This window comes from Talpa occidentalis, unplaced genomic scaffold (genome assembly GCF_014898055.3).
Source record: "Talpa occidentalis isolate TD23 unplaced genomic scaffold, MPIMG_talOcc4v2.1 talOcc4.10, whole genome shotgun sequence".
Taxonomy (NCBI): domain Eukaryota; kingdom Metazoa; phylum Chordata; class Mammalia; order Eulipotyphla; family Talpidae; genus Talpa; species Talpa occidentalis.
This window is the reverse complement of record NW_023600993.1, coordinates 100,381,357-100,395,420: the sequence shown is the minus strand read 5'-3', so window position 1 is coordinate 100,395,420 and position 14,064 is coordinate 100,381,357. Positions and strand designations below refer to the sequence as shown.

Sequence of the window (14,064 nt, the reverse complement as noted above, 5' to 3'; positions counted from 1 at the left end):
TCTCAAAGGCAGACTGCAGACCCTCAGCGGAGCAGAGATTGCTTTTTCCCAAGCTGGCATTTGAGACCCTCCCTGCCTTTCAGCCTGAGGTTTGGGCAAAGAGCACTTTCTCAGCAGGGCCTGCTGTAGTTAATAAAATGTCTTTGTGGAAGCCAGTCCTTCCTACGTGGATTTTAATTGAGCCAGGCCTGGGTGAGCTTTCTGAAGGGAGGAGAGTGGCTGGCACTTAGCTCAGGATTTATAAAAGCCCTTATCAAAACAGACCTGCTTGGGCATGCCTTGCCAAAGGGGGGATGTTAAATGAGGGGGAAAAACCCTTGAAGTCTGAAATGCCTGCCAAAGTTCTTTCCAAGACAACAGAGAGGGGCTGTTTCTCTGGGCGATCCGAAGGAGGTGGGATGCAGGTCTGAAGTCCACCGCGGGTGACATCACCTTCGTCACCACGGAGAAGGCAGGCATGCCATTAACGACCGGGCTTGGCAGGGGCTGCTGATGAAGTGTGCCCGCCCCCGGGAACATGGCACCGCAGTGAAAGCTCCCGGGAAAGAGTGTAAATAAAGAACCCGCTAGTCAATAAGGCATTGACTTTAAATCTCTGCCCCTGGCCAAGGGCCCCGCGGCCCCACAGCCTCCAAGGGGAACTCTCCACCAGGGTTTCAAGTTGAGTGAAATAAAGGAGGAAATCAGCTTTTCAGGCTATGCCAGCGGGCGGCGGCTGGGGGCTCAATAATAAGAGGCAAAGGTTTTGAGGGGCGGGTGTCAGGATGAGGGGTCTTTGCTGGCTGGTTCCAGGAGGAAGCACAGAAGGTGGCTGGCCCCTCCTGCCCGTGTCCCTTCGCACGGGCTTTTGACAAGGATCTGGGTGCAGCCGTGAGCCGCCTGTTTCTGAGGGAGGATTATCTGCAATCTATTTCGGGTTACTTCTCCTCAGCAGATCTGTCCTTCTCCTTTTGGCGAGGAAGCCACCAAGCCCTGCTCTCTGTCGTGCACCACAGGGCAAGTGTGTGTGGCCGCAAGGAGAGGGGCTCTCCAGATCACAAGTTTAATCTGAAATGTCCGTTGTCTTCCGAACAGAGGTGGTACAGCTTCCGGTGCAGCAAGGAGGCTGGGTAAATAGGGGATGGCATCCCCAGGGCGTGGAATACTACACAGCGATCAAAAAGGAGTTGAGGCCACTCAGGCAATGCATGACTCTCACATATAATGTTGCGTGGAAGAGGTGACGTGTCCGTCCCGTCTGATTTATGTGATGTTGCTGAGCAGGCGACCTGGTCTGTTGTGAGAAGAGACAGGCTTGTGAGGGCTCCTGGTTAGGTGGGGCCACCAGGGAACCACCTGGGGGCTGGTCTTAATTTTGGGTGACTCGCTAGGTAAACAGCCCAAGATGGATATGTAATGTTTGCATTTTTGCTGCATTTATGTGATGCCTCCATTTGAATCCCAGCTCTGTCCCTGATTTGTTTGGTGACAGGAAATCCCTGCACCTCCGTTTCTGCATCCGCAACACAGAGCAGATGATACCGCCTCTCCCCAGCCTTGCCAGTGAGGAGAGGGAGAATACAGGCCGAGGGGGTGGCCCTGCAAGCATCTGCTATTCGAAGGAATAAAAATGGGCAGGCCTCCATGCTTCTCGATGACAGGAGGGCTCCCCAAATGACTTTAACCCCGAAAAGTGGTTCTTTCTGTCTCGATGGGATGAGGAAGACAAGACCTCACATCTGCCAGATGTCTGGGCCCTGCTGCCTGCCTCTAAAAGCTGACCTGGAGGCGTGTGGGCTGCAGATTCCATACATTTCTCTAACTCCTTCCAAAAGACTACGTGTCGCCGTGTGAGCGCAGCCAGGCCAGCTTGTGGCTTGCAAATGGTCCTGGGACTTGTGTCCCCGGCACCTGGCCCCGTGGCAGCCTGCCTGGGAAGCAGGCCAGAGCCCTCCTTTCTGTCCTGTCTGCGGAGGCAGGCGGCTGTCTTAGCTGGGGCAAGGTCAGCAGAGAGCTCAGCGTTCAAGGTGGCTTTGTCCAGTGGCTCCACGTTGACACGACTGGAGGGCAAGCTGCTTCCCGCCCTTTCTAGACCTGACTTATCTGGATGGAATTTCTTGCTTCACGCCCTGCGTCTGTATGTCTCATCCTGAGCGACTGGGGACAACCTGCTTCTCCATTATTGTTAATACCCACGATTCATTTCTTGGGGGTTAGCACAGTGACCATCTGTGTGAGGGGGGTGGGGGGCTGGTAAGGGCCTGGAGGGCTCTTTGGAAAGTTTCTGAGTGTTGAATTTATTACTTGAAAGCAATCTGTACTGTGCAAAGGGCTTTTTCGTGTAGGTGATGCCGGAGCCAGATGCAAAATCCATCCACCTTCCTGGCCCTTTTGTGATTCCTGCAGCCCCGAGGTGCGGGCGTGCACAAGAGTGGCTGGGGGTGGCGGAGGCGGGTTCCTTCCCTCCTCTGCTTTCCTCTGGCTGCCTGTTCACTGAGCTTGCTTGTGGCATCCTTAGTGCTGTCATAGCAACAGACTGTGATGTCTCAAACCCAGAACCCCGGACACACACCACCTAGAGTGCATTCGGGAGCAGCAGTGGGTCCATGGCCTGAGACGGGAATGGAGGGCAGCTCCGGAGGGGCGTCTGTCCTCCAGGCCAGGCCCCGGCTCCTCCCTTCCAAGTCCTGGGAGCCTGAAAGCAGGGTTTCAGGTGGTCCCCACCCCCTCTCCCCAAAGGACAGATGCCTCGTGGAGAGTCTGGAGCTGGGTTTCTATTTCGGTCATTCTGTTCTGCTTCCCGAAAATTCTACCGCCTGTAGTTTTGGGCAGAGGAGCTGTTCTCCTGCCACTCCTTTGTGCAGAAGCATCTGGTAGCTGGTGGGTTGGTGCTGAACAGCCGCCTCGGACTTGGCTGTCTGTCTCTGGGGGTGGGCAACTGGCCCGCCAGAGGCCCCAAGAGGAGAGGCGCTGGCAGAGACCCCTGTGTGACCTGCATGTGCTTTAAGAATCATCATTGATTGAATCCTGGAGCAAAGGGAGGGACTATGAGCATTCCAGAAGAAAGGAATCCATGTGCTTAAGTTGTCAGGGGCAGCCTAAGCCTACCTTCCCGAGACGTTCCTGTTCTGGGGACACCTTACTTCCCTCTGTTGGGGTTAGGATGTCACCGTCAGGAAGTAGCCCCTTCCTTGAGGAGTGGGGTAGAGGAATGGTGATGGTTGCAAAGGAGCCAGGCTGCCCGAGACGGAATCCCAGCTCTGACACAGAGAACATGTGTGACCTTGGCACACTAGTCACCCTCTCTAAGCCTTCTTTCCCCCCATTGTAAAATGAGGAAACTGTCGCTTGCTTTGTAGTGCCCTTGTGAGACAGACAGTGATAGGCTAAACGCAGACTGGTTCTTGGTACAAAGTGAATGGTGTGGCGGTGTCAGCTGTTACCATTTTTGTCACAGCAAGTCACTCAGTGAGTCATTAACACTTTAGTACGATTTGATCAGCTCCCAGGTCACCTGGAGGAATGAGCACAAAGCATGGGGCTGAGGGGTATTGGAGGCACGTTTTACCCACTCTACCTATTTTTGAAGGCCAACGAGATCTGTACTGACCATTTTATTTTTAGGAAACTTTCTTCTTTCTTTTTTCTGAATGCTTTGGAAGGCATTGGGGGCTAGTATGGGTCTCACTTCCAAGTTGTAAAGTGAAGCAACGATGTACGGAAAGGGTGGACTTTTAACTTTAAAGCTCACTCTGCAATAGGAGTGTGCCGGGGCAGTGGATGGCGTGTTTGCTCTGCGTGTTTCAGGCTCTGTGTGGATGGGGTGAACCGTCCCCACCAAGCTCATTACTGTGCTAGGACCCGAGTTCCCCAGGTCACACTGCAGGGGCTGAGCAGGGGGCTGGGCCTCCCCTCACCCTGAGTGTGGATCTCAGTGCAGACACCTGGCAGAGGTGGAGCTGGGGTGGCCTCCCCAGCTGTCTTATCCTGCTGTTTTTGAGACTGGCCAGAGATCTCCCAAACATTGCTGGGGCCTAGCTATTTTTGGGGTGAGCTCCTGGGAGCTGATGAAGGGAAGGGGAGGGTCCCATGGCTTCTCACATCTGCCATGGAGGTGCCTCACCTTCCAGGGCTGGAGGGCAGTCAGGTCTGTTTTCTAAACCACTTCAGGTTTGGGGTCTGACTTAGGGGATGGCGGGGCCTTCCTGGGTGCCAGCCTGTGGTGGGTGGGCACTACGGTGGGCAGAGAAGTGGTCCTCAACGGGAGGCTGTTCACCTTGCTGAGGCATTTGGCGGTACCTGGAGACCTTTCTGTTGTCACAACTGGGCAGGTGGTGGGGATGGTCCTACTGGCAGCTGGTGGGTAGGGGCTGGGGACACTGCTGAGCCCGCAGCCCCACCACCGGGAACCTTGCAGTCTGATGTCAGTAGTTCTGAGATGGAGAAGCCCTGGCTGAGCACTTGATGGTGCACTTGGTTCTGTCTGGGGTGGAGTTGTGGGGCACCGGCAAGTGAATTCACTTCTTTGTGAATCAGTTTTCTCATCTGCAAAAGGGGAATAATCAGGGTCTGCCTCCCCTGCTGTTGTGAGCATTAACTCCTTTATTACCTGTGATGTTCTTGTGCTGGTGTCTGGCACGTGATGTCAGTGGTGTTAGCTGCTGCTGCTCTTGTCGTTGTCAGTATGTCCTTCTAGTCTAGCGGGTGACTTCACTACATGACCTGGTAGATTCCGGGAACACAGAAGGAAAGCCGCCCTATCCAGCCTAAGGAGTCTGGGAGGGCCTTCAGGAGGAAGCAGCACAAGTGAAATCTTAATGGACAAATAGTGTCTGGCTAGCGGAGGTGGAGACGGGTGGTATGGAAGGGAGCTCTGGGCAAAGGGAACAGCATGTGCAAACGCACAGAGGCACAGAGGGCCTACAACAGCAACCTCTGAAACCCGTCACTGCTTCCACCTTCCTTCTCCCTTTGGGACTCCTGTGGCAGGTGAGGTGGTGGTGTGTGATCCACAGACAGTACCTTGCACATTGTGAGCTCCATCTCCTTAACCGCGAGGCTTCTCGTTGAACTTAGAGGAAGGAGTGGAGTCTCTACTAGGTGCTTCTGTGTCCTTGATGCCTTTCTGGCTAACAATTGTCATTCCCTCTCCCTACCTCCAGCCTTGAACAAAGTAGTCTATCTGGGGTTGTGGAAACATTCTTGATTATTGTGGCATTTGCAAGGGTGCAGAAGTGCAGAACATTTGGCAACACACATTGGACTCTACACTCCAAATCCATGTGTATAGTGGCACCTCCATAAAGAAAGAGCATCAAGAGGGAAAAAAGAGTTGGCCCCTGGTCCCGAGCCTCCCAACCACAGTGGCTCACTTAAATTTAGTAACTTTTCTTCTCACTGAATTTTTTACCCTACTTTCCATTTATGGGAGTGACAGTAATTTTCCATTTGTGGTCATGGTGTAAAGTTTCCCTTAAAAAATTAAAATATATGAATGAATTTAAATAGAAGTGTTAAGTAATGACGATTTACAGTGACACATGGTGTTAGCTCAGATCATGGGAGGGCTAAGCAAAGCAAGGTTTCTGGAAATTCTTCTGAGAAAACGTGGTGGTTCTGAGAGGAAGCTCACCTGGCTCCCCACTGTGCAGGCATGGGGGGGCTAGCCACCATGGAGGGTGGCAGGTGTCTAGGGAGAAATGGGAAGAATCCTTGCTGCCTAAAGACATATATTTTTAAAAGATTTATTTATTTATTTATACCAGCACTGGGTATAGTCAGAAGTGCGGGAGGGTGAGAGAATTCACCAGAGCCAGAGCAGGGAGCAGAACAGGCAGACTGACAAAATACACTGCTGAGGGGAGCAGCGGGCACAGCAGGAGAGGTCTGCGTGCCATGTGGGACCCTCACCGACTGACCGGGGATCAGCACTCAACCGCTGCGCCACCAGGGAGGCCACTAAAGACATATTTTAATGATGAGCCCTTTGTGAGATTTACTGTCAGCTACCCAGAGGACTAGGAAAACGACCCTAAGTTACCTTCGTAGTCCCTGTTTGCTGTTCAATTTTCAAAATCTTGGGGAGGAAAGAAGAAATTCTACTTGGAGTAATTAAAACCAATGTAAATACTTTCCAGGCTTTTGTTGAGCAAACTGGCTCTGTGTTTCTCATGCTCCCAGGGAGTGTGTGATGTGCGTTTCTACGGCCAAGTTTCTGTGCCTGCTCACATGGGCCTGAGGGCGTGTTTCTGATAAGGCCAGAATGTTTGCTAGGAGACTGTTTTATTTGCTGGTTGGAAGGGCAGTGGTTTATCAGCATGTTGTTAGATGTGGATTTGATGCTGATTCTTTCTTAGATTAGAAATCTGTGCTCCAATACCTGCCAGGAAGGTGTGTATGCATGCGTGTGTGTGCAAGTTTGCACATGAGTTTATGTTGAACTACAGCTTCACAAGAACATCAGACCCTATAGACTCCAGCTAGAACAATCAAAAGGACCTCAGGGCCGGAAGCAACCAGAAGACGGATCCAGTTTAACGCCCATCTGTTGTAAATGAGAAGGTTGAGGCCCTGAGTGGGTGGGGGACTTTCCCAAGGCCACACAGCTCATTAGAGGCAGAGGAAGACTAGATTTCAATTTCCTCCTCCTAAACCAGGTGTCATCACTATATATTGGGTTATGTCACTGCCCACTCCCTTTACAATGTACAAAGCTTCTTTGGGGAATTATGTTTTTCTCTACATAATACAGAAATCAGTCTTCTTTCTGATTACTTAGTTCCCCTTCTGGGAGGACATCATTGTGACCTGTAACTTCCAGAGAAAGCCAGTGCATTGAGTAAGCACCATGTGTGCATGTGTGTGCATGTTTGTGCATGCATGTGTATGTGCGTGCACACACGCTCCTCTGTTTTTATCCCACACATACTGTTTGTATCCTGCTTTTCTCCTTTAACACTGTATCTTGCTGGTCATTCCATATCAACTCAGAAGTCACTTCGTCACCCCTTGCAGCAGCAGCCTCGTGTCCCCTTACTTGAAGGAGCCGGGATGACCTCATGCCCAGTGATGGACATTAGGTGCCTTCCAGTCTTTTGGGATCCAATGGGGCAGAACTAATCTTGTGTGCACTTCATTTTGTATGTGGGAAAGTGTATCTGCTGGAAAAATTTCTAAAAACTACATTGCTTGGTTCCAAGGATACGTGTGTCTGGAATATGTGGTATTAGCATCTTTGAGTGGTAAATTTTTTCATAGGCTCACTTTCTCAACTGATTTAGTCCATCCACATATATTTTTGAGGCAGGTGCTGACCAGGTACTGGGGATACTGTGGGGAGGGAGAGTCTTGGTGGAATTTACTGATTGGGGGAATGGGGCTGGAGATTGGGGGAGAGGCAGACACTGAACAGATAACTTCAGAGTTACTTCACTGCCTGAAATGTGTTGGGACTGACCTGGTCTTGGACGTCAGGAAGCCTTCTGGGAGCACTGAGAGCATGTTAGCTCTGAGGACTGAGTGGCTTCAGTTGTGTAGAGAAGCGGACAGAGCATGTTGAGCTATCTGGAACAGTTGTGCAAAGGTCCTGAGGTAGAAAGGAGCTCCTGTCTTCTAAGAGCAGAACCATAGCAAGTTTGAATGGAGTACAGAGAGGTGACAGAAGAAAGGGGCAGGCAGATGGGCAGACAAGGCCCGTCCAAGTTGGCCCTGTTGAGGTTGCTTATCTTTATCTTAAGGGCAGTCCCCTGGGCTGGGGTACCAGCCAACTCTTCCTCCAGGATGGCCTGGAAATGGCACCAAGGAACTTTCGCAGCCACCTTGGCTCCCCAAGGCAGGCCAGCCCCACTGCTTTAGGAAGAAGTTTCATTTCTGACTGGCAGGCCCAGGGACATAATTCTTGCAGTACTTATTTGCTCAGTCAATCAACAAATGTTTTTAGACAGCTTGTGTTAGGTGCTTGGCAAACAGCACTGAACTATGAGGGACATCATGCCGGCCCTGGTGGAGCATGCTGTCTGGTGCCTGCATTGCAAACTTCTATGGAGGGCTGGATAATGACTATTGTAGACTTTAGTCTCTGTTGCAACTAGCAACCCTTGCTTTTGTAGTGCAAAAGCAAGCCATAGGCCAGAGGTAAACAAACATGTGTGACTGGATTACAATAAAACTTTATCGACAAACTCAGACTGTGGGCCACATTTGGCCCTTGGCTGTAATTTGCCTGCCCCTGATCTAGTGGGATGAGATTCCTTAAATTGGTAAACATCTGATGTGACGTGAAGTAGTACCACGTGCCAGTGGAGAAAAGATGGCAAGGAAAAGAGGTAGAGAATGACACAGGAGTGGGGCTGAGGTGACTTTCTGATGGGGCCAGTCTAAGGTGGTGTTAACTGAGCTGACACTGAAGGAACTAAGGGGAGCAGTCATGTGGAGATGTTGGGGGGTTTCCAGGCAGAGAGAACAGCACACTCAAGAACTCTGGGGCAAGAAGAACAGTGAGGGTGCGAGTGGGCCTGTTGCTGAATCACCTTGGGAAAAAGTGGGGGAGGGAAGAAAAGTTGGGGCCAGGGGACAGCATGCCAGGACTCAACATCACATCCGGGAAGGGCTTTAAAGCAAGTGTTATCAATGGGCGTTTCAAGAGACGACTGTGCCGAGAACAGACTATGGAGGGTGAGGTTGAAACAGGGAGACCAGGGATTAGGGGGGACATGCCATGTGCAGGTGGTAGTGGTAGAGTGGGCAGCACAAGAATTTGGTTTATATTTTGAGGGCGGAGCCATCAGGATCCCAGGATGGCTCAGACAGGAGGGGGAGTGGGCTAGGGGCGTGGGAATGAATAGCTGGTCCCCTTGCACATTCCACAGAAATCCCCAAGCAGCCCTGTGAGCTGTGCGCAGGACACAGACCAGTAAAACGGGGTGTCTGCCCAGCAGCGCAGTCCCATCTACTTGAGAATTTAAATGACAGTGCAGGGCGAGGGGTAGCCACATCCTTAGGTGGTTAACGGGGCGTGATCTCCTTACACAGCTCTCTCCTGGGGTGGGGAGCTGGGGCACTTTGAGGTGGCAGCACAAACCCGAGCTGGACACCATTACCAAAGAGGAACCTGGGTCCTCCCTCTTCCCCTGGTTTTATAGTCTGGGAGGCTGTATAGCCAGACCCTGGCTTTTGGGGGGTCAAGTGGCTTGTCTGGGATCTCACATCCTACTGGTTCTGTATCTTTGGGTGAATCTCTTTCCCCCCAGCACCTCACTTTTCTCATCTGTAAAATGAAACATGAGCTGAGGCCTGCGTGGGGATCCCATTTCTGAACGAAGCCACTTCTTAACCCTGGGGCACGAACATCTGGGATTTGAACTCCAGGCTCCCCAGTCTCAGGCAGGCTCCCCTGCGTCCGGTACCCGGGGCCCACATGCTGCAGGGGAGACTGAGGAGGCCCAGCTAGATCCACGTTTTCCAGACTGTGTGGCATGCCCCACTGGGCGCGGGAAGTCAGTCTAGTGAGCTGTGACTGGCATTTAAACAAAAGACCCCCCCTCACCCCCCTACACACAGACACACACCGCCCCCCCCAGAGGTAGGAGCATCAGCTAGCAGGGTAAATACTGTGTGGTGAGGCTTTCAGTCGCCAGTGAACAGCGGGGCATGAGCCCAAAGAAAATGCTTCCCCGGGTTGGGAGCCCCCGCGCAGCCCAGCCGGCCTGGTCTCTGTCCTCATGGAATCTGGGGTGAAGCGGCGTCACCCTCCTGGTCGTGAGGGAAGGAGGTTCCGGCTTGGGGCCGGAGACAAAATCCAGCCTGGGGTTGTTCTGCATCGGGAATTTTGTTTTAGAGGCTTAAAAAGACCCCCCCTCCCCCCTTCTCTTTCCAGAAGAACCGAGTGCACATAAGGTCGCCAGCCCACCCTCCGGACTCGCATACCATGATGATGTCCTGGACTATGGCCTCAAGCCATACAGCCCCCACCCCAATCTCTCTGGCGAGCCCCCCGGCAGATTCGGAGAGCCGGATAGGGTAGGGCCCCAGAACTTTCTGAGTCCGGCCAAGCCAGCTGGGGCCTCAGGCCTGAGCCCTCGGATCGAGATCACTCCGTCCCACGAACTGATGCAGGCAGGGGGACCCCTCCGCGTCCGAGACACTGGCCTCCTGGGGGAGCAGCCGCCCGTGCCCGGGGTGGCCGGCAGCCCGCGGTTCACCCTGCCCGTGCCCGGCTTGGAGAGCTACCGCGAGCCGCTTTGCTTGAGCCCCGCTAGCAGCGGCTCCTCTGCCAGCTTCATTTCCGACACCTTCTCCCCCTGCACCTCGCCCTGCGTCTCGCCCAATAACGGCGGGCCCGACGACCTGTGTCCCCAGTTTCAAAACATCCCTGCTCATTATTCCCCCAGAACCTCGCCAATAATGTCACCTCGAACCAGCCTCGTTGAGGACAGCTGCCTGGGCCGCCACTCGCCCGTGCCCCGTCCTGCCTCGCGTTCCTCGTCGCCTGGTGCCAAGCGGAGGCACTCGTGTGCTGGGGCCCTGGTCGCCCCGCTGCCCGGAGCCTCGCCCCAGCGCTCCCGGAGCCCCTCGCCGCAGCCCCGGGAGGACGGCGCCCCCGCGGGGTACCCCCCCTCGGCTGGCTCTGCGGTCCTCATGGATGCCCTCAACAGCCTGGCGGCGGACTCGCCTTGCGGGATCCCCCCCAAGATGTGGAAGACCAGTCCAGACCCCACGCCCGTGTCCGCCGCCCCCCAGAAGGCCGGCTTGCCGCGCCACCTGTACCCCACGGTGGAGTTCCTGGGGCCCTGTGAGCAGGATGAGCGGAGGAGCTCGGCCCCCGAGTCCATCTTGCTGGTGCCGCCCACTTGGCCCAAGCAGCTGGTGCCCGCCATTCCCATCTGCAGGTGAGTCCACTGCAACAACCTGGTTTAGGGGAAGCAGGTCTCCTGGGACTTAGAGTTGGGGGAGCGGGGAGGGATTTAGAGCGGGGTAATGGATGTGAATCCTCATCTCCACTTACTGTGAGACATGAGAAGAAAGGTTAATTTTCTGCAGACATTCTCAGAGCTGCTCATCTGTGAGATGGGCACACAGGTGCCGGACTGTGGCCATCCTGAGGATGCCGTCATGGGTGCATGCAGTTGCTCATATGGCACCCGGCAGAGTGATGGATTTGATTGGTATTTATCAAGCACCTGCTGTGTGCTGGGTACTTTATAAGGGATAGGGAGAGTGTGGTGAACAAAATGGGCCAGCGTTTCTGCCTTCTTGGAGCTGAAGTTCTAACAAGAACAAAGTGAGCCTTAATCCAGGGCTCTGCTCTCTCACTGCCAGGGGAGCCGATGTTGGTTGCATCAGTGCTGCAATCCGTGATAGCGAGGCCCTCACGGTTGTGTCAGCCATCATCCTCCAGAAGCTTCAAACTCAGCAAGCTGGAGAGATGTATGCAGGTGCAGCATGTAGACTTCAGGGTCTCAGAACCGGATTTGAGTCCTGGCTCTGATACTCACTGGTTGTGTGATTGTGGATGCTTTGGTGCTGCCATCTTGCTATGCCACTGACAGACATCACCAATCAATCAGGAACTTGTTTCTCCTTGAGCATCTTTTTGAGGCTATGCCCAGAGCAGAAATTACTAAATAAGTCAGGATCCTCTTTCTCAATGGGCACCTGCACCTAGCTGGGCCTTGGGTCATTGCCTGTGAGGTGAGGAAAATAACAGTACCTGCTTGATGGTGCTTTTTTCAAGGATTCGCTGAGATGACCTGGGTCAAGCTCTTGACATAGAGCATGGACACAGTGCAGGAAAGGGAGAGCTGTCATTACTAGAAGGGAGTTTTTATAGGGGAAACACTAGAAAGTGATTCTTCATTGACAAGCCTTGTGTTTGGAGATTGTCTTCCCAATGACCTTCCTGCTACATGGTCTAGTCAGAAATACTGGGCATTTAAGACACTTGTGATGTGCCAGGCACAATTCTAAGTATTCTGTAGAGTTGATTTAATTTAATTCTCGAATAAACGTGGTTGGTATTACTGTTACCTTTATCTTGATGACAAGAAGAGTAAGGCACGCAGAGATGACGGGTAGATGTTATCTCATCTAATCTCTGAAGAAGTGTGAGATTCTGAAGCCTTCTGCTGTCACCATCTCCCAGTTTTCAACATGTTTGCTTTTAGCAATTGGAAACGTCTTTTTTCAAATAAAATACTGAATTGAACACCAGAGTAGATCATGGCAGAGCCTCTGTGGTTGATGTGGGGCTGGAGCAGGCAGGGCCCTCCCCATCAGGCCTTGTTTACACCACACCAGCTGAAAATGGATGGCATGGAGTGTCCAATCTGGAATTTCCTCCAGAACAGGTTCTGAGGGCTCTTGTGCCTTTGTAAGTCAGCTGGCGCTCCTCAAACAGAGCTGCCGGCTTAACTGAGGTGTAGCGAAACCTTTGTCCAGGGCCTGCCCACTCAGCTGGGGGCAGAACGTACAGTCACATCAAAGGCCATTTGGCCATGGAGCTTTGAGTCCCATGATCAATATTTCACAGCCACCGTGGGCGCTGTGGAGGGAGCCCGCCCCGGTACCTAGGAAGGAATCTGGGCTCTGAGAGGTGAAGTGGCGCGTTCACAGTCACCTAACCAGCAATGGCTGATTGGAACGGTTGCAGATTCTGCTCCTTGTTCCGTCTGCTACAGCTTAGTCCCCAAAATGTGATTTATTTAATAATTGGGAGTAGAGATGAACATTGATATAAAACAGAATTGCGAGGCATTTATCTGCGACCTTATTGCTTATAAAAGCCTCTCTTTCCTTTCTGTGACTGGATTCAAAAGTTTCTGAATGTGATAGAGTCCTTTAGTTCTGCTCTGCACTAAATGATATATTTACAAGCATTTTTTTGGGTAAGATTGTGAGGATGGAGCGTTTAGGAAAGTCTCATGGATGATGTCTATCTTGGATGTGTAGAAAACTCTTCAGAGAGAACACACACATGAAGATTTTCACACTGGCTCCGATGGTCTAATTCTTGAGACGGTATTTCAATGGTCAAAGACTTATCCCAGAACCAAACAAAATTAGAACGTGGTGCTTAGAAATATCTCACTGAATGCTTTGATCCTTCGAAAGATATTTAGGGGTAAAGTGATTTTTTTTGTAAGCCTGATTTTACAAATTTTAAAATATTTCAATTTGGGTACATGATGAAAGAGCATTTAATACAGTGGCATCTGGGCTGCAGGCGGAAGCTTGAGTGTTTCTTGGCACTGTAACTAAGGTAGAAATAAAGGCCCTTGGGACCCCCTGAGACTTCAGGATAAGAGGGGCTTCAGGAGGCAGTCTGGTTGGGAAGAAGGGGTGGCAGTTGCTTGCAAAGCGATGATATAATTATGAGCGGGATAGATGTCCCAGCTCGACTCCAGAATTGATGGAGTTTGAGGGTTGCTGCCGCGCCCCCCCGCCAGTCTGCTGTGATAGACAAGGGATGGAATTGGCTTCACTGCAAGTGCTGAACTAAGTCTAGTTATTGCAGTGTCTCCCTCCTCTGTGGTCTCACTTTCTGAGGTTTCAGTTACTCATGGTCAATCGTGGTGTGAAAATATTACGTACAGCAAGATATTTTGAGACACTGAGGCCCCATTCACTTAACTTTTATTAGATGTGCTGTCACTGCTTTTTATTATGCTTATTGTTGTTCATGTCTTACTGTGTCTAATTTATAAATCAAACTATCATTGGTATGTATGTGCAGGAATAAAAACAGTATAGAGTTTGGGACTATAAATGGTTTTATGCATCTGCTAGGGGTCTTGCAGATAAGGGAGGGGGCTATTATAATGTCAGCTTCTAGTAGCCCTAGCCTTAATGGAAAAGAATAATACAAAGAATTGGATTAATGATTTCCTCCATATGTGAAAAATCAGGACGTAGTGAGACAAGTGTATGTATTGGCATCTTCAAAGCTACTTGGAATGTACAAGACTTCTTTGAAATAAAACTGTTCATCCACTCACTTATTTGTCCATCCTAACACCCTTTCACTCACTGAATATTCACTTAGAACTTGTCAAATGTCCCAGACATGGTTCTAGAGCCATTCCATAAGTG

The 14,064-nt window shown here is 51.6% G+C and overlaps 1 protein-coding gene across 6 annotated transcripts in view; it reads left to right on the top strand.

Moving 5' to 3' along the window:
* Window positions 1–14,064, top strand: part of NFATC2 (nuclear factor of activated T cells 2) — a 129,326-nt gene that overhangs the window by 19,755 nt on the left and 95,507 nt on the right. For 4 of the 6 annotated variants that reach the window (XM_037500509.2, XM_037500482.2, XM_037500502.1 and 1 more), the window contains exon 2: window positions 9,854–10,865. In XM_037500509.2, coding sequence (XP_037356406.1) covers window positions 9,854–10,865 — 1,012 coding nt within the window. The remainder of the gene's footprint in view (window positions 1–9,853; window positions 10,866–14,064) is intronic. The other 2 variants (XM_037500519.2, XM_037500524.1) reach the window with 1 other exon arrangement.